The following is a 19,954-nucleotide window of genomic DNA, read 5'->3' as shown; positions in this document are numbered from 1 at the left end:
CTTCAGTGCATTACTCAAAACCATTAATTTGCAAAAGTAAATCTTGCTATACCAGTACTAAGAGAAAAATCACCACATGTGGCCATCAAAAGCTGCAAACGAAGATGAGTTTTACCACATTATCTCAACTGCAAATTATTAAAATGGCAAATATTTCTTGTGTATCACAAACCCACGTAGCTCAACACATGTCTACATAAATGTTTATTAGGCACACGGAATTCTTGCAGAACTGTGTAACCAAACACTTTACTTACTATTGAACAAACTGCCCTTTGTTGATTAAAATAATGATAAACAGGTATGTTATGATAGATGTATATCCACAAATTGATATTCGTCTAAGTTTCTATAATTTAAACATAAAGCATAATCTGAGCTTGGGTGGGTTGTGCTTTAAAAGCACAGATGTTCTTTATACAACGAACTATGTAGATCTCTCAAATTGCTTTACTGAATTAAACTGCACAATTTCTGGGGAATCCCATTGTCTCCCCTGCTACTTGACAGCCAGGATCAGGAGGAAACTGAAACTGGATTACAGCCTAAGAGGGCCCAATGCTTAGTAGTCCTTTATTGGCAAACAAGTTTGATCCAATTAATGTAAGATCTACTATTTTAACATGCGGAAGTATATTCAAATGGTGCATGAATGATACAAGCTAAAAGAATGATAAGTATTATAAATTAGCTTTTATCAACTTTATGACATAAAATACATAGAACTACAACTAGGTGGACAATGTGAAGCAGTACATGGATATTTATGAAAATCAAGAGGAAAACACCCAGCACACTTTAGATGGTTTATTCTGATTTCTTGACTTCAACAAACTTTTGTCACAATTGGATCATTCTCTTTCTTCTTTAGTTGAACGAAATTAAAAGTAGTAAACAAAAATGTCTGGGAAGTATTTCAATAGAGGAAAACACTTTATAGGTGAATATTTTATAGAAGAGTATAAGAAAATGCTAATACCAAAAGACACATGGGGAGAGACTTATTAAACTGATGAATCCCTCAGTCTATCATTGGAACACAGGTTTCCTGAAAAACACCTTTACAGCTTATCTCATTCTCAGGGCAAACCAACGAGTTTTATCGGAGTTACTTTCTTAAGAGGGTTTTAACCCTCTTAATAAATGCAGCTTTCATTATAGAGTCTTATTTCTCATAGCACAAAGAACTTTGAAAGTTAATTTATGTGTTTATTATTTTCTTCATTTCTGGTATTGCAATCAGATCACTTTCCCCCCTTTAAGTAGTTTTGATGGTAGTACAGTTCTCCAATAAAAGTACTTAAACGGTGTTAGTTTCAGACGGCTAACATTTTAGTGTAAAATACATAGCATATTCTTATTATATGTTCAACAGTAAGCACACTGAAACAAAGGACAGAATCTGAGGAAGTTTGAAGGGGGTCTTTCTTCAAGATTCTGAAATAAAGCATAGACACACATATAATATACTAGGACAAAATAAAATAAGTAAACTTTTCACCGCTTTAGAGATCCTGCGAGCCATGCATATCAAGTGGTAGTGTTGGAATTTTGTCTTTGAATACTTATAAAACAAAGTTAATTTCCATTTCTCTGAGGACAAACTTTCTTTAATGAAAAGAGATTTCAGTGTAATATTTTTCTGACCCCTGAAATCACTAAAAAAGGCATAATCTCTCTCATGGGTCAGGGCATAACACTGAGTAAATCTCTAAACAAAACTACTCAGTTTCACAGTTTTATGAAACCTAACTCTGGCAATCAGAAGATTGGAGTTTACACTTACAGATTAAGAGTTGGTCCACATGTTATTAACCAGACATCACCTCATGCCTGCTTACTACTGAGACCTAAATATTCCTTCATGAATGGATTTTTAATGAAACCATTACTTGAAGGTATTCCCCCAAATAAGTTCAGTCCTGGATGGTTTCAGAACTTCATCTGGATTGAATGGAGCCTGATGCCATGTGTGTCCAATTGCAGAAAGCCACATCAAAATTAAAACAAATTCTATTCAGATTTCCAAGAGAAACCCAAAAGAAATCTCCAAGGATAAACACGTTGAAAGCAACAAGTAGCATAAACAGCTGAACAAAAATACCAGCAAAGTACAGAACCCAGGAAAACGACCGACAAGGAAATCCAGAGCCACAGTGCATATTAAAGAGAGGAATCCAGGGAGAGTGGCAACGGTTACCATGAGCTTCCCATAGCTACCTCTGCCTTTGGATACTTTTAAAAAATTTATTAACCTGACAGCAGGAAATGTTACACAGATTGCCCCCTAACAGGGCACCAGGTGGGTCTCAACACTCTGCTATCTTTCTCTCTAGCATAAAAAAACTCAAGAAGTGAGTTAAGTGGGCCAGGTGCAGATTTGGGTAAACATGCCTTCTCCTAAGCCTGCCTCCCTTTCCTAAGAAAGGTCTGAGTAATCAGGGGCAGCCCAAGAGCAGAGCTAAGCTCCCCCACTTCCTTTTCACAGCTACTTTCTTTTAAATGTGTGATGTCTGATGTATTATTAATCCCAAAACACAGACCAGCAAGGTCGCCAAAGAGATGCCAGCTCTCTCACAAATGATGTGTTTACTGTGTGATAACATACTTAAAGCTCAGCCCTCATGCGGGAGAGAATATTTTATTTGGTCAATTTTTGAAAATAATCGTATCAATTCTATAACTGAACTAGGTGACTAAGAAAGCAGATGATCTCCTGAAGGCTGAGCCTTGGAAAGTAACCTCTCCTTTAATTATGACACAGACGAGGCCAGACAAACTGCAAAACCACTACCATGCAGGTAACCTTTAAGGCGGAAACACCAAAGCATTCTAAAGGCTAAGATGGAATCATTTAAAGGAATGACAGAGTGCAGATAAATCGGATCATATATGCCTTAGCGTATGTTCATCTGTTTACGGAACCGGTTAACAGCAATAACAGAGTGCGTAAGCTATGGCAATCAAAATACAAGAGAGAAGGGAAAGTCAGAGCCACGTTTTGCTGGCTAATGCATTCCCTCTTAGAATCCTTGGACACTGCAGTGCTGAACTTCTGTAACATTGGCCTGACCAGAGCACCACAGGCATGGTGAGGAGCAGACAAGAAAGGTACATCGAAGTCCCCACTGAATCTTCGGTCACACGTTGTGCACCGTGCTCCAGTACAGTACCACTTAGCTATGAGCAGATTCCAGCCAAACAATCTGGTGAGAAGTTTGAACACTGCACCTTTTTTTTACTAGATTTATTTTTATTTCAAAGGCTATATCTTAATACTACCTGAAGTGGATTTGTTTACAATGCAATGCTGTGATGATAGTGTGGTAGGAGAATTACCACTGAAGTTGTCTAAATTCATACAGCCTCTCAATGACTTTTTTTTTTAAATAATTACTTCAGAGAGTCAGATTTCCTCAAATGTAAGAAAAATATTTAAGTACGCGTTTCCATTCTCTGCTAGTCAGAGAGCAGCAGAGCAAAGGCCTGCTTGACTATTAAACCAGAAACTGTGCCAAACACTTTATCCTGTATCCCATTTACTTACTTACTTACATAAATGCAGATTTCTAGTGATTTTTGTTTAGTGGTTTTTGCATAGAATACATTGTTCAAATTATTTAGTTGATTTACAAATATGATATTTTAATTTTTTAGCAAAATACATTTTCTTTAGTGAAAAAAGAACATGAATTTTCAATTGATACAGCATAACAACTTTTAAAAATGTAGAATCATGTTCCGTATTTCAAATGACTATATTTCTCTAGAGAAATTTCCTCATCATTTTCCAGCTAACGCCTTTTGGGGCTTAAGCCCTATGTGCTGATTACTGGCTTCATCATATTTTATCAGAGTATTATAAGCACCTAAGGTATTGAAACCTTGAGAGAGACGTTTAAATAAAGTAATGAAGACAGCGACCCCATAATGAAGGCCTCCACTTGCACACACAGGCAAGAAGCAGCCTTGCCGAAGAGCAGCCCCCACGATGCCCTGCAGTGACCTCCCTGCTGACCTGCAGAGACCACTGTCTCAAGGGGTGATAGACAATTTAGTCCTTTATCCTTTTGTCATTGAAAATAACTCCATGGCCATAAATTCTAATCAAGTCAAACCGGACGGCAATTTAAAAACAGAAAATTTTCTAACGCACGCTTTTGGACAAAGCTCAGTAGAAGGAAAAGGAAAACAAACAGACAAGTGCTTTTTCCTAACATGGAGAAATCACTGACCCAGCTTTCAACCCTTTCCTAATAGTTCACAGATAAACGATATTGAAAAGGCTCACTCTTGAGAGGATCATCACGATTTTTGCTAAGCCAGAAAAAAAAAAAAAAGCCACAGTGTTAAAGGAAACAATTTTTGTTGTTGTTGTTTCGTTTTGTTTTTATTTCACACACACCGTCCATACAGGGTGTGTTTCTCTTTCAGTTCAAGGTTCTGAGCTGTACATCCAGCTCATGGTTGTGACATACAACAGGGGAAAATGCCACTAGACCTAGCACAGACACTCAGGCTAGCTGGAACTTAAGTACAAGCAATCATGGGGTTTAACTTGAAACAATAAGAATTGTCCCAGGGGAAGCACTGTTCTTAATCACCATTCAAATCTCAAATATATACAGAGGAAGTATTTGGGGCCTGTTTGGGAGGTCCCACTTCTTCAGTTGAGAATACAGATATTTGTCCAAGGATACGTATTATTTTTATCTTTTCTGCAGTCATTCTCTTGATCAAGTGGGGGTTACTACCTTTCGGATTTTAGCAGCCTGCTTGCTGAGTGTGGGACAATGAATGCTTGATGGGCATAACTACAAGAGAGGCACCACCTTGACATGAGCAATATAACTGTCACCGGAGAAACACAGCAACACTTTCCCTTGGAGACTGTCTGCCAAAGGCTAGTTTGGGGTACAGTTTCCAGTACATTACTAGTCCCATATTTGGTGACTGGCCCTGTGTGGCATCGTACAGCTAGAGCACTATGTGACCCAGCACCTGTTTCTGTAATAATTCTCCCACGTGCAAGCCTGTACCCCCTCCATCCATACTGTTTCCTGTGGCTCAGAATTTAGGAGAATATGCTCATAAGCTGAAAATGGAGGTAGTTTTCTACAGGCTTTATAAGAATAAATAATGCACACTTAATGATATCACAGAGAACTACTTCACCACATGTTTCTCAATGAAATGTGGATTTATCTCTCTTAAGTGTACTTTAGTTTCCATGGCTGTTCAAGTTAAGCAAAATGTTACCTCTGATGTAATTACTTCATAAAACACAAGGGCCCTTTTCTAAACTTTCTACTTAGGCTGGCATATGGCTTCTTGTTCCTCCTTCTAGCATTCTGAGCGGCTCAGAGCACCAAAACATTCTGCACAGTATGTTTCCCTTTGGATGATGTTAAGTACAGAGGTGCAATTTAAGGAGAGGCATAAAAAGCCCAATGGTTCCTAGAATTTCCTTTGTTTATCCATAGAGGGCATCAGCATTAGCCTTTCTCCAGCAGTTTTGGGCTCAAGATGCCGTACTGTGAAGGAAACAGGCCTGTCCTCTGGACTACTAATTTGAGCGAGACCCAGATGGGTGAACTAGCTTTGAAGAAATCCATTTATACTGAAATTTCAGGTGCAATAGGAAAAGCAAGCCTTTCCTGTCCCCTGCTGTTGGCTAATGTCTCTCCATGACACTAAACATACCAAAATGCACAGGATTTGCCCTGATCTGTCCCTTTCATAAAAGAAGCACAAGCTCCATCCACAAGATAGAAAGTAGAGGCATGATGGCTTGAGGAGAAACGGCAGAAAGACCCTGATTTAGAGAAAAGCTCAACTACCCAGGCACAACACAGTTCTCCGTTATCAAATGAAAACACAGTTAGAACTAGTCTACAAACAAATCATGGAGACCTGAACATTAACATACTATAGAAAACAGCACACGCCTGCATCATAAATTTTATCACCAAAGTTGTGGGAAAGACTGCGAGATGATGACTTCAGAAAGTTTTAGACAGTTGTATAAACTAAAATTTCCAATTCTGAGTCTTAGTACTATTCAAAAGTGAGAGTCCAATCATCCCAATAACTAGGACATCCTTACAAGACCAGTGAGTGTGTGCTCTCATCTCTGGGCACATCCTACAATTTCTGTCTCCTGTTGTCTCCATTTTTTTTTTTCTTAAGTTTTCCAGACTGTTAAATCAATTGATTTTTTTTCTGCCTAATGAAAAAGTTCGAAAGATTCATATTGTGTTTATAAGGTAATCTAGAGGAGAAAGACAAGCTAGTGAATATGAAACACCCCAAGGCAGAGTGTGGGGATTTGGCTGGGCTCGCTGTCATATACTCAGAAGGTGAGAGTCTCAAGATGCAGGGAAAGTGCCCTCCCCAGTCCACTGTGAGTTTCCAGTTAAACTGACTCCTTAGTCTCTGGCATCCCAGAAAGATTTCACTTAAAATGATTTCGGTAAACTTTAAATAAAATTTCTTTGGCCCTGTTGGGTCTTCCAAAGCTTTCTTCACTGTACATGCAAGTAGTACAACGGGATACAGAATGTGAAGCAATTCTCAGCACCAAAAAACCAAAACAAATGTGATGTCCAATCAATCACCCCCTCATCACTTCAACTGACAGAAAAGAACTTGTAGCTACAGACCAAAGTCTGCAAAATGTTCTTACTTTAAAAAAAAAAATGCAAGAAACATTTGGGGCAGATAATTTAATATCTGCTGCTTTGCTGGGGCTGAGCTCAGTGGCTTTTGAAAAGCTAAAGCCTCACTCAGTATATCCAGTATCACAGAGCACTGCACATGGATTTTGTCTTCCTGGGACTGATCATTTTATGTGACTTCTCTCACTAGCATCTTAAAAGAAAATGAGTGTTTCAGGGCACACCTTTTCACACAGCTAAAAACTTCAACTACAACTAAAAACTTCCTCAGAGTGAAACGCTAAAGCCTCCCAAGATAGGTATGAAGGTTTGATTTCAGAAGCAATAGCCTTTTGAACTAAAAGTAACCATAGGATGTCTGAAAACTGGAATCAGTTGTGTTCTTACCTAAAATTCAGTATGTTACCCAAAGAAAAATCCAAAACAAAGTTTCTTTCTGTGATTTCCTTCTGGTGTTTGCCTGAACATTTATAAGTAGAGGGCTATCCTCTGTGGGAGCAGCTGAGCGCTATTGACCTACCTGCAAGGAAGCTCTGTCTGTTCTCTACAAAAAAATTAAAAGCTATTTTGAAACTAAATCAGCATTCTTGACCAAGTATTTTATGTATTGATGTTGTTTGACTCCAAACTTCAGGCTTAGAACGGTTTTTTAATCTGGAAACAAGCAGTTCTCTGTTTATACTAGGTTAGTTGTATACAGGTGTGTAGACAGACACACTTGAAAATAATTAAGAGCAAGTGTGTCGGAGACTACTGTTCTGAAACCTAATGTCACTCAGAAGCGTAAAGTACTTCTGCAGCAGAGACATCTCACGGCATCCATCACTCCGGCACGTGCCTCAGCAGTCCGTTCCCCTTTCTGATTAGAGATCACAGTTGTTGGAGTTGGCTTACAGACTGTCATCTATTTGAATGACAGATGTCTCTGCTGAAGTGGCACTCTGTTTGTTCTCATTTTGTTTATGAAACAGATTCCTAAAAGGTCCTGGGCTGTCGCCATGGTTAGTGTGAGGCTAAAATACATTAAAGAGAGAGGGGTAGGGAGAAGGGTAGGGGACTGTTCTGTTCCCTCAACCCTTTTTAAAAGAAGAAATACTCAATCAGATGATGACGACAAAATGTGTTTCTGAGAGCCATGCCTTCAGCCACCTTTGTTTACCTGGCACAGAGCGATTTGTATTGACATTTTCAGTTCTCTTCTCTCATCTTTTGACTACAGATAATAACTCTTTACTCTCCTTCCCCTTAACAAAAGGCTGCAAAGCAACCCGAAACCGAGTCGATGTTTATTCAATAAATGTTAACCAATTCTCTCAATGGAACTGATTTCCTGATTATTATTACCATTTCGTTCTTTCTTTTCAGTCTTTCCTTCTGCTTCGTTCGAATAATTTCCAACCTGGGCACGGCAACACTACTTGACAAGTCAAAATGGACAGTAAGTAAGTTCCTCGTTGGTGAAAAAGTTTGGAGGGCATCCTCCCCGCCAGCTGAATAGACTCGGGTGCCTTAGCCCCCCTAGAATGCGCAGCTCCTCTTTAGCACTTACAGAAACATTGAATGAAAAGCAGGAGGAAAGGGGGGCTGGGGTGGTGGTGGCTGGATTGCTCTTCCGGACAACATGGTAGGACTGAAATGAAATACCTAGACAGACTTACCGAAGAGCTTGCTGGGAGTGTCCTCGCTGTCATTTGATTCCACGGGCGCAAGCAGGGGCTCATTCAGCTCGCTGTCTGAAGTAGCAGCCTTGTCCTCACCTCTCAACTCCGCATTCATTTCACTCCGCACTGACAGCAAGGGCTTACTGACTTGTCCGGCTATCATTGGATCCTAGGATGGGGGGAAAGAGCGAAGGGGAGGAAAGAAGTGGCAGCTTTAGAGAGCGTGTCCTCTCTCCCTCTCCCTCTCTCTCTTCCACACACACACACTCTCCCTCTCTCTCCTCTCTCTTATCTCTGCCTGCTCCTGCTGTTATTGCTGGCTGCAGTCAAGTGAAGAGCTATTACAGATTCGATGAGTTCTCCATTACTCCCCACCCTATTAACGCTCAACTAGCATGTGAGAGATTCAGGAGGCTTCGGAGGAAAAAGGAAGGGGAAAAAAAAAAAAAAAACTTCTTTGCAAGCAGCCTAACCAACACAGCTTTAATTGTGGGATGTGCTTTTGTAAGGATGTTTTTACACCTTGTCTGTCTTTAATGCAGTAAGGGGAAAAAAGAAAGCGCTGGTTTGTACTCCAGCAACGCACCTCTTTAGAAGGGGCACCCTATGGAGGGAACAGGGACTATTTTAAGAAGCCTTCTCTCTGGGGGAGAAGCAATTAAACCCTATCCCAAGAGTGGAGAAAAAGAGACAGGGGGAAGAAAAAAGACAGCTCCAAGCTTTCAGTGGAATCAGAGATATTTCTTATGTAAATTCTCTGAGCACACTTAGAAGTTTTCTACCCTACGTGGGTCCCAGACTGGGGTAGAGGCTGACCCCCATCAAATGCACATTTTAAAGCAAACAATACACAACAAGATATACAGAAATTTCTTTATATTTTTAAGGAAGTGGGAAAATACTTACAAACTGTTTTCAATAATTCAGCTACCTAGAGCATCATACACCCAGAGCGTTAAAGAAAAAGGAATCAAGAATCACGTCCAGAAAAAAAAAAAAGGCAAAACTTTTCTCCCCAATAATTTAGCCCAGCTTTATCTTCAGCTCGTTTGGAAGGGCATGTTAGGAAGAGGAATACTCCCCAAATCTAGCCTTGAGTCCACTTGCAAACTAAGATTGCTTTGGCATAGATATCAGATGTAGAAGCAAAGCAAAGCAAAAAACTGCCTTTTTCCTTCGTGATCTGGGAGCTATTTATTGTCAAGTTCATGCCTAAATGGTTCCTGAGCAGGAAACAGGTGACGTGCAGGAGCAGGTGGGGCAGCATGCTCCCCTGCCCATCATCACATTGGTTGTGGTATGCCTGTGGGTTTTTTTTTTAATGTATTCATGCCTGAAAAGTGAATTTGATATGACACATGATAATCTATGAAAATGTTAATCAATACAAATAGTTTAAGCTGTCATCAAATGCACTTCTTTAGTCAATACTCATACCACTGAAAACAATGTCACTGTCACCAGGGCTTAATTTGCACAGCACTTAAATATTGGACTCTGTGCATCAATGCACTTCTTCAAATACTGTAGGTAAACACATTTTCTCCCTATTTAAGGCTGAAGCACTCAGCACGCATTTAGCTGAGCCGAATCCTCCCTTTTGAATACCTTGATAGGTCCACTGGAGGGCAAAATTAATACTTAATTGAATCTCACAGTCATCAAAATAATCAATACTTTTTTATTATTTATTCTTTACAGTCTGTTGACTGTTTCAAACCTCTGAGGGAATGGTGGAAAGGATTCATGGCTTTGAAACACTGTCATTTAACAAGGTAATTTTCAGTGGGGCATTAGGGGTTGTGAAACATATAATAAAACAAAAATGGTGGCTTATAATAGGAAGAAAGAAAAGAATTATATTTCTGCCATCTAACAAAACAGGATAAATAAAAAAGCAAGTGCAGAGAGAGCAAGGAAGGAGGGGGAGGAGGGAGAGAGAAAGGCTGGGTTTTGAAGGGTTTTATCATATCAAGAGCAGAGCTGAGCTTTCATAATGCTGACATTTCTCATCCTGACAATCCTAAACAAGTGGAAAGGATGCGATCGCAGATATCATCTTTCATCACATTCCCTAGCCTAAGAACCGACATGACAGCTCCTCGGCCCTTTACACTGTTAATTACTAAATAAAATACTACTCTCTGTCAACATCAGATTAGTGTAGATAGCAGCCACAAACATTTCTCCATTGTTACCCCCTCTGAAACTCTGATACCTACCTTGAACTCTTTAGAAAATAGATTAGACTTGTCTCAGTATATTGTAAATATTTGAAATAGAATCAATGTAATCAATGTGGTCGACCCACGGTATTGTCAATCTAAATTTACTGGTGATAGATTAGTATCCCAGAGCCTGGGTTTGGTGTCTGGATTCTAGAGCACTTGGCATTGGGGGATGGAGAGAGACGGACAAAACAGAAAGGAGACAGGCAATTCTCAAAATTTCATCAGAATTCTCCCCTGTACATCTTCTGACTCGGGGTGTGTGTGTGTGTGTGTGTGTGTGTGTGTGTGTGTGTGTGTGTGTGTGTGTTTTGTTCAGATTCAGTGAATAGTCTGGGCAGAGTAGGGAAGGGAACTACACTGGTTATCTCATGGTATTTATAGTGCGTTTGTCGCAGAATATAAGAACCTAGGTTTAAATATTTTATTTCCTAAAGAGCTGAATACTCTGTAACCTAAAGGGAGAGACGAATTGTCCCTTTGAAACATCCAATCTCTATGGCTGCCCTGCTTATTTGAATATCTTTTAAGGGGTGCTGGTAGTGAACTTCTGTTTGGAATGCATTCCTGTAAGCTACACAGGATTATTCATGTGTCAATGAATATCTAGGTAGACTTAAAAAGGAATATTGTCCTGCTTTAGCTGTGAAGGGTCAGAATCGAATCCTGAATCCCATGGAAGAGCTGAGATGAAGCTGATAAGTTCACTGGCACTTAAATATGTGTGCAAAGCATGTCCTGTCCGATGGTGTATATTCACTGGCCATTAGCTTTCCTTTCCTAAATTACTTTTATGCATCTCATACATGGTTAGATTGTCAACCCTTGCTTCTCAGTGACCAAAGCTTAGAAAATTCAGCTTGTCATTAAAGTATGCATTTGAGTTTTCATTTTACAAAACACTTTATAAATTCCACGACATAGCTGTGTGTGTGTGTGAATGTGTGTGTGTGTGTGTGTGTGTGTGTGTGTGCACATGACATGGTTAAATAGCAAACCCCTAGTGAGTCAGAGAGCAGACAGCTTTTAATCACAGCTGCAGCCACAGGGAGGTCCATTTGAAAATGTGCCACAAGCAGTAACCACTGAGTACAGACTTATGGGCGGTTGGGGAGTGCCTCTTTCAAGTAACACTGGGCTGGGAAGATGGTCTCTCTGCAAAGTGCTATGGTTCTGTGAAACCTTTTCTGCAAAGAGAAGACAGGACTTCCCAATATAAATACCCACACAGTACCTTGCAGAAATGTAAAAGAGCTATAATTTCAACATGTCCAAGGATCTCCATAGCAGCAAATAGGGGAAAAAATGGCTAAAGGGAAAAATTAAATACAAAGTAATGACATTTTCACACTAACCACTTTAAGTTGTTACCACTGCAGTAGAAGAAATGAAGGTCTCTCTGCCATTTGGTTATAAACGTTTGTAGGAGAAAGTGGTCTTATATTTAAGTGTCAATGGTTCAAGAACAGGACATAGCCTATGCCACTATAGGGTACTCACAAGGGACACTAGAGACTCAAGAGACTAAGACAGTGAAAAGAGAATAAGAAATAAGAGAATAAGAAATAAGAAAATTGTTTTAAAAATGGAAATTTTTCCATTAGCAGAATTTGAAGGAAATTTTCACCACATCCTAAAGTGAACAGGGGGACCGTGCCCCAACATCAAAACAGCACAGAACCTGTTTAGGTCTCCTTCAAGTGTGGTCAAAGAATATCAACCACTCACTCACTGCCTCTGTCAGACAAGCTTTTCAGATGTATCTGCTGTTAGATACACTAAGCAAGGTATTATCAACATTTTATGAAGAACTTGAGCTCAGAGAGGCTGAATGACTTGAGCCTAAGACACATGGCTAAGTTTTGAACTTATATTTCAAGTTCTAATAGATGTACCCAGTAACTTATGGTTACCCCAGGGCCTGAAGTAGGAACTGAAGAATCAGCATGGCCACAGCTGGCACTAAGTCTAAGATAACCGATTCCAGAGTGGTTTCTTCTTCCCCACAGAATGGAAGACAAAAATATGTCTCTGGCTGGCTCTGCTTGGGCAAAACACATGGGGCAATGCAGTATAGGAGACAGGATACTGGAGAGTGTTCAATACCCAGACACATTCAGTGTCCTCTCTAGATAATCATAGTAAACCATGCAAACACTATGATCTTTAATGTTCTTATCTCAGAAATGAAAAGGCTTAAATGAGAGAGCATTTCCCTAAATACGTGTCACAAAACACTTGTCTCCAAGATATTCCATAGTAAAAGGATAGTACAAAAAAATTTGTTAACATACATCTGATATACATCCTTGTTCAGTTGAGTATATCTTGATTGAATGCATTTTCAGCCTACTCTAATTTCTGTTATCCTTTAATATAATTTTTACTAGAGATGTTCTAATGCACTTCTGTCTAAGTTTTATTTGATGAGTGACTACAGGACACTGTATTACTGTGGCGAATTCAACATGGGCTTTTGCCAGGTTGCTAAAAATAATGCCAGATAAGCAAAGATAGAATAATTCAGCTCAAGACCTTCAGTAAGTTGACAGAATTTTTGGAAGCATAATCACTCTCAATTTCTAGTCAGAGAAGTAAGAAGAGTGAAATTATGAATTCAGCAAAGCACCTGTGCCCAATGGCAGCCAAGCAATGGAAACAGCCACACCCCTCCTAGCAGAACTTGACCTAGGTCCAGCATATTTTGTAAACAAACCAAGTATGAAACTGACATTTGAAGCTACTTTTGGAGACAATATAAAAAACTTAGCAGCCTTCAAAAATCCATGAAAAAATTTCTTTGGTTTTACGATAAAATTACCAACACCAGAATTAAAAAAAAATAATAATATCTATGTTATGAAGAAGAAGGTATGTTGGATTTTTCCCACTCTTAAAATATATGTCTCCATTTAGGGAAAAGAATATAGAAGCAAATTAACTCTATCCAGTTTAATATGTAAACACAGCATCATATTTTGTGTATAATTTTCCCACAGAAAAGAGGTAAATATAAAAATAGAAAATAATGAAGAGGAGCAGTCCCGACTATAGTGGGCTTGGAGAACCGATTCCTTCAAGAGTGAATGCTGTTACTTAAGCCATGGAGAAAACAAATTTTCTCTTTTGCTCATCAATTATCATGTTAAGTAGTTCAATTCTCACTATATTTAATGTATAGAATGAGAAGAATATTTTCTCCCTAAGGTTTAACCGTCTCTAATTTTTATGCATTCAATATTACCTCTTCTTATGAATAACTTTTAAAAGACATAATTAACCTTTGGAAATAGGTACTATTTTTTATTATTTTTATGTTTCCCAATTAATGTATGTATATATTTTTGAAAACTGGAAAATCTTGAATATTAGGAAAATCAGATATGTACACTAAAAATGCCATACACTCACCTGCCACTATTTTATTTCAAATATAAATTTCTTGTATTTATGAAAGGATCATTTTTTGAGAAAAAACAGCAAATCCCACATTTCTAGGCAATGCTCATCAGAAATCTGCATCATAACAAACTTCACGAAAACTCCACACATGCTCCTGAAGGTCCCTCAGTGATTCACACAGACAATGTTGACCTGAATCTGGAATTCTTTTCTCAAATCAGCAATCACAACTCCCATCTTTACCTCTATTCCACTACAGTTAGAATGGTGAAGTTTTACCTACATAAAACATATACGAGTATTCTGTGAAAATCTAGCAAGGCACTCAAAATTCAAAAAGAATGTCGCATTCATATAGTGGCTTTCTAAAAACACCAAGGGGAATATCATGGATGTTCCTTACTTTTATACTAATTATCCATAGGACCAGGAGTGAACCTCTTGTCTCTTCAATCTTAGTTTGCTTTTCAAATGGTGTTCTATATCCCCCGGGAAATATTGTGAGACTCAAATATATAATACATATGAATACATTTGAAGAATAGAGTGTATTTGTACAGGTAGACTGTTTTCTACAATATTGCTGTCCCATATAAAACTATTGACTTGGATTAATTATCTCTCTGGGCCTTTGGTTTAGAGTAGGAGTCACTATCACTGAAGGGGAAGAAAACTCTACTATTTACCATAGCGGATCCTCTTTTTACTTCCAAGGCCCTCATTTCCTGAGGACCAGCAATATTAGCTACTACTTCTCTCAAAGAGGGCCTTCAAACAACTGATAAAACCTGGTGGCTCTGTTGGGAAGGCACCCTGGCTATGACACTATTTTCCACTTCCTCTATATCTTCAACACTTTATCTAGGCACTATTTGCTTAAGATCAATATCCAGAATCATCTGAAAGGGAAAAAAAACAAGACAGCATAATATTTGATTGCCTTTGTGCCCGACAATGACATTTCACCCACCAGGGGGTAAGTTTAACATATGACAAGCTTAGGCATCTCTTTCCTCTAGTTGAACCTCAGATATGTGAGTGACTGCCCTCTCTTCCTAGAGTCTCCATCCTTCTCCAGGTACCATGCCATATTGTCACATACTCCTAACTGTGCTTATACTCTAGGGGTAACTCAAACTCAGTTCAAGAGGACATCACTAAACACAGCAGTATCTAATCACAAGTGAGACAATAAGCAAAACCCCATCAACCCAAGTGTGTAGGTTGAGATAACAACATAATGATCAGACAAATAGGAGTCTATAAGTTCTGGGCTTCTACAAAACTTCTATATAAAACTGCAGTTGGACACGCCTCATCTAGAACATCACCTTGAACTTCTATAGTGTCTTGGCCCATTGGAAGTTAATATGACAATATGGACAATGCTTCATGCCTACTTATCTGGGAAGAGAGGGAGACACTGATATTGACAACCTAATAGCACCATCAATTCGATTTCTGCTGCCTTGTGTAAAAGCATCAATAAGAGTTCAATCTGGCTCATGTGGATTGGGTCTTTAGGTAATGGGGTTATGCAGCAATATCGACATTGCACACACCTACCCTGTATTCACATAATCTTCATAATCTCACAGCTTCAAATAAGCATGAGGCCTCAAGCAGAATATAGCTCTGAGGGAAGTGAATTTACATTTAGTAATTTGAGTGGATAGCTGCTAAGGAGTCACAAAAAGAAATCATCCAATCTCCGTTCTAACTAAAATTTATTTTTAATGTCTTAAAAGTTCTAGCAGATGTGTGTCTGTGGGAGGGGGTGCACCTGTGTGTGTTCAACATCTGTAACTGTCATGAGAATGACATACTTGTTTCTCAGATTTGGAGAATTTGTTCTTGAGTCTGGGATTTCCAAGCCAAGGACTGAGAAGTCTCAAGATTTTCAGAGGTTTACCTTTAGGACCTCAAAGAGTCGGGGACAACTAAACTGCCCGCTTTCTTTTTAGAACTAAATTGGTTCCTCTCATTTGTTTTGTACAAAGTCTTCAGGATACTCAAAGAAATCTTTTACTAGGTCTGCCCACATTGCCTCTCTAAGATATTTTATTTTTAATTGTGTGTGTGTGTGTGTGTCCTCATACACGCATGCACAGGCCTGTACACTGGGCCAAATTTCAAGTATGGATTTGTCTTCTTTGGTGTACACAGACAATAATGTGTGGCACAGGACTGCACACACACACACACACACACACACACACACACACTCGTGTAAACGTGAGCACAGGTAGTCATGGAAGCTAGAAGAAGGTATTGGATTCCCTAAAAGCTGGAGTTAGAAGCATTTATAAGTTGCCTAACAGGGGTGCTAGGAACCCAACTTTGCAAGGACAGTACATGCTCACAGCTGAGCCGTCTCTCTCCAACCTCCCATGTTGCATCTCAGATGTGACAAAATCATAACAGATTTTCTACTGGATAATCCTTAGCAGGCAGAATCCTCAATACAGAGCAATGTGTCTGATACAAACTAGGCTCCCAGTCACAAAGGATTTTGACTGATTCACCAATAGTGAGGGAAGCAAGGGGGATGACATGGGGGGAAATGAGAGAGGAGCTGCCTTCAAACTGCGCAGCAGATAAACTCAACAAAGCAAAAGCTGCAGGGCTCAGAGCAGCCCAGAAGAACAAAGGACTCCTTCCTTTGGGTCAGACTCTGGACTCTGTCTACTTGGGTTCTCTCTGGAAAAATCTACCCAGTGCTGCAAGACCAACTGTTCTCCCAGCCTCCTCAGCCACCCAAGAGTTGTCCATAGAAACACACACAGGTGTTTGAAGGTTGATTTTACTACAAATTTTCTAATTCTGCATTTAAATAAGTATCTTAAATATACGAGTGCCTCTAGATCCATCCTTCCCTTCTGAATGACAAAGATACTGAGTTAAAAACTAAAAAAAAAAAAAAAAAGTTTTCTTATGTTTCCGATTTCCATAAATTAGTAGAAAAATCCATCCTGCCCCCTGCTGACCAATTAATATTCCTGAAAATCCAGTTCAAAACTTCCATGTGCCCATGGTACCTTGTGAGTTGGATCTAAATTTCTGTGTAATACGCTAGGTGTTGATCTATCTTTCCTGTTAGACGCCCTGCTGTGCGCTGTAAACCATAGAATACAATACGCTATTTACATTCTGGTGTTTTAAAATTGTGAAGATGATTTTTCTGGCATGTGGCATTAAAGTATCTAGGGTTACCTGCTCAGACTTGAGCACAGACACCTACTGGTCTACAGTGAGCTCTCTCTGTAGTCAGCTTTCCTTGGGGGATCTTGTGATGCCCCACTTCCCAGTCCCGTGGTGCCAGGGAGGGGTGAGTGTCTGGACACTGGGTCCAGCAGCAGCCTGTGTTCAGGCATGAGGTCACCTGCTCTCTGCAGGGCTTGGAGTGAGGGCTTACATCCCTGAGCCTCCAATTCCCTGGGAAGAAAATGGGGGTAATAATAGCATATGCCGCATGGGATGCGTTTACAGATTAAATAAATAATTCAAATAGCGCTTAGACCTCGCTGACTGCCTAGTAATAAAAGAGATTTCTCTATTGCTTGCTCTGTGCTCTTTGTTTACTGCCCTCTGACAAGGTGTGAGAGTTTGGGTACCTTAGTAAAGGGAGCTCCTTAGCCTTCATTATATTTTCAAAGAGACTCTGATCTACTCCCTACACATACACAAAAATAAATCAGTCAGTAACCACTGCTAAGGAGCCTGCCTGCCTTTGGGTCTTCCTACTCCAAACATCAGGAGGGTGTGGGGGCAAACACCAAGCCCCCACTAAATAGGCATTGATTTTATTTGAAAAACAAAAACAAGAATCAATATCTATAAAAAATGAAAGAAAGGTCAAAATCTTGTTATTTTTTTTTTAAAAAACTAAATTACTCTGAAGTCCTTTGAGAAGGAATTTACTCCATAAATCCTAAAGGTTTATTATTTTAAGGAATAAGTAACTGTCAGAGGGCTGTAAATTCCATAGAATTTTATCTCCAGATTAAGACCACATCTGGCTTTTAATTTTATTTAAGTTTGATGTCTCCACATTCTTTAAAGGAGCCATCCTACTTTGTTCAAAAGGCCATTCATTGCCTAATTGATTTCAATAACGTTCCCCCCACCCCAGCCTGACACAGCCTGCTGGGACCATTCATGGGGCTGCTCCTGGCCATGTCCTCCCCTTCTTTCAGCGCAGTTAGTGGGCTTCCTCTCTTTTACCTTCAGCCTGCACATGGCAGGGTCCAGCTCTAGCATTTCTTTGCCCTCCCTCTCCGGGTAATCCACTCTCCTTTAATATTCCAAGGGTGACCCTTGACTGCTCTTTGAATGCTGCCCCAATTCAAAAGGCTTCTGAGCTTTTAAGAGAAGCAGAGATAACATAATTCCAAGGAGATGGGGGTGGGAAAGGAGGGAGAATGATTGGAAAGATTATCTAAATCTCTTCTCCGGGCTCTCACAAGTACATGAGCTGGGTGGTTTGTGTTTTACAGGTTATCCCCATCTCACTGGCTAGCTTTCTTAACCTCTGTCAAAAATTATTTTGCAGATTTCCCCAAAACTCAAACTATAAATAGGCTTATTTAAGTATTTCTTTTAACTTCTAACCTTTGAAATGGGGGTCAATTTAAAAACCGGGATCTGCTTAAGACAAAAACTGATAAAATTCAACAGATATCTATTAACATTTCATTATGTACAAGGTGTTGTTCTGTAGCCTGCACTGCAGGGGAAAGGAAAGATCAAGAAAGATTTGCTACCACCACATATTTTGCTGGCTGGTAAACACCAGAAAAGGAAAGAGGAGAGGCACTGGACACTTATGGTGTGCCTCGGCATACTTGCTGTTGGTGTTAACACTTGCTGGCAATTCTGTTAAATGCTAATGTGACACACTCTATACAAGTGACTGAGCCGTATGCACGCACTGGCTTGACAAACTGCCTTTCTTTGAGGCAATGTTTAGGCATCATTGAGGTTGTTAATGAAGATGTTGCTTTACCCAGAGAACCCTCAGCTTCTATTGACTTAACTCTTGGTTTTATTGTGATCATCAGCAACTGGTGATATAGGATCTCCCACTCTGAGGAGCCTTCTGAAGCCAGGTTAGCATCCAGCAGTCAAAAGCTGCTCTGATGATGGAGAGGATGGAGTATCGCAGTGACTATGTTTGTGTCCGATATTCAAGCATTGTTGACTGAATACCCTCAGTACTACTATATCACAGACTAGCTAATGTATTGACAGATGGAAAACAGACACATTATAATCAATGGGGAAGTCACCCCATAAAAGCATATAAAATCAGATGTCTTTATAAGGTCTTTATAAAAACAGTGTATTAGTTGGGTTTAGAAGCCTCCATTTGTATGATTCCTGCCTCTTGACTATTAAGTTGCGTGGATGAACACTCAGAGATTGAACAAAGAACTTTAATTCATGGAGGGCTGAATTATCACAAATCCAAGCATGTCAGTGGAGTCTCTGACAATGACGTACCTGTGTCCCACATTGGTGTCTGTGTACACTAATATACCAGTGCCCCAAAGAAAGCAAATCAATACCTAACATTTGGCCTAGTGTACAGCCCTGCTTCACTCTGCTCCACCTGGCTTCTGTGCTAGACTCCCACTTACACATGTGCTGCCTAAAATGTTTCCTGTTTCCGGTGCAGAACAAATGAGAAATGGACTATCATATCTACTACTTTCTCACACTTTTCAACTACAAGGGCCCATGCACCAGCTTACTCTGTGCCCACTAATAGACTTTCATGCTGGGAGGCAGCATGGGACTGAGCTGTCTAGAAGACTTGCTCTTGGCTTTTGGACCTGTGGGCAATAGTTTTCCTCATTATGTCACGCAAAACTAATCATACCTATGCAGTACCTTTCAACAAATCAGCAAGAAAACATTGATTAAAATAAGCTATAAAATTACTTGAGATTAGCATTCAGACAAACTAGAGGATGAATTTCCAAGT

At 39.6% G+C, this 19,954-nt stretch overlaps 1 protein-coding gene across 1 annotated transcript in view; it reads right to left on the bottom strand.

Annotated features, from left to right (window-relative positions):
* Pou6f2 (POU class 6 homeobox 2) overlaps positions 1-19,954 on the bottom strand; it is a 496,744-nt gene that overhangs the window by 368,653 nt on the left and 108,137 nt on the right. The window contains exon 2 of the mRNA XM_059262396.1: positions 8,336-8,507. Coding sequence (XP_059118379.1) covers positions 8,336-8,507 — 172 coding nt within the window. The remainder of the gene's footprint in view (positions 1-8,335; positions 8,508-19,954) is intronic.

Source organism: Peromyscus eremicus, chromosome 5, assembly GCF_949786415.1.
Source record: "Peromyscus eremicus chromosome 5, PerEre_H2_v1, whole genome shotgun sequence".
In the NCBI taxonomy this organism is placed as follows: Eukaryota; Metazoa; Chordata; class Mammalia; order Rodentia; family Cricetidae; genus Peromyscus; species Peromyscus eremicus.
Note: the sequence above shows the minus strand (reverse complement) of the source record. Positions and strands in the feature narration are given on the sequence as shown.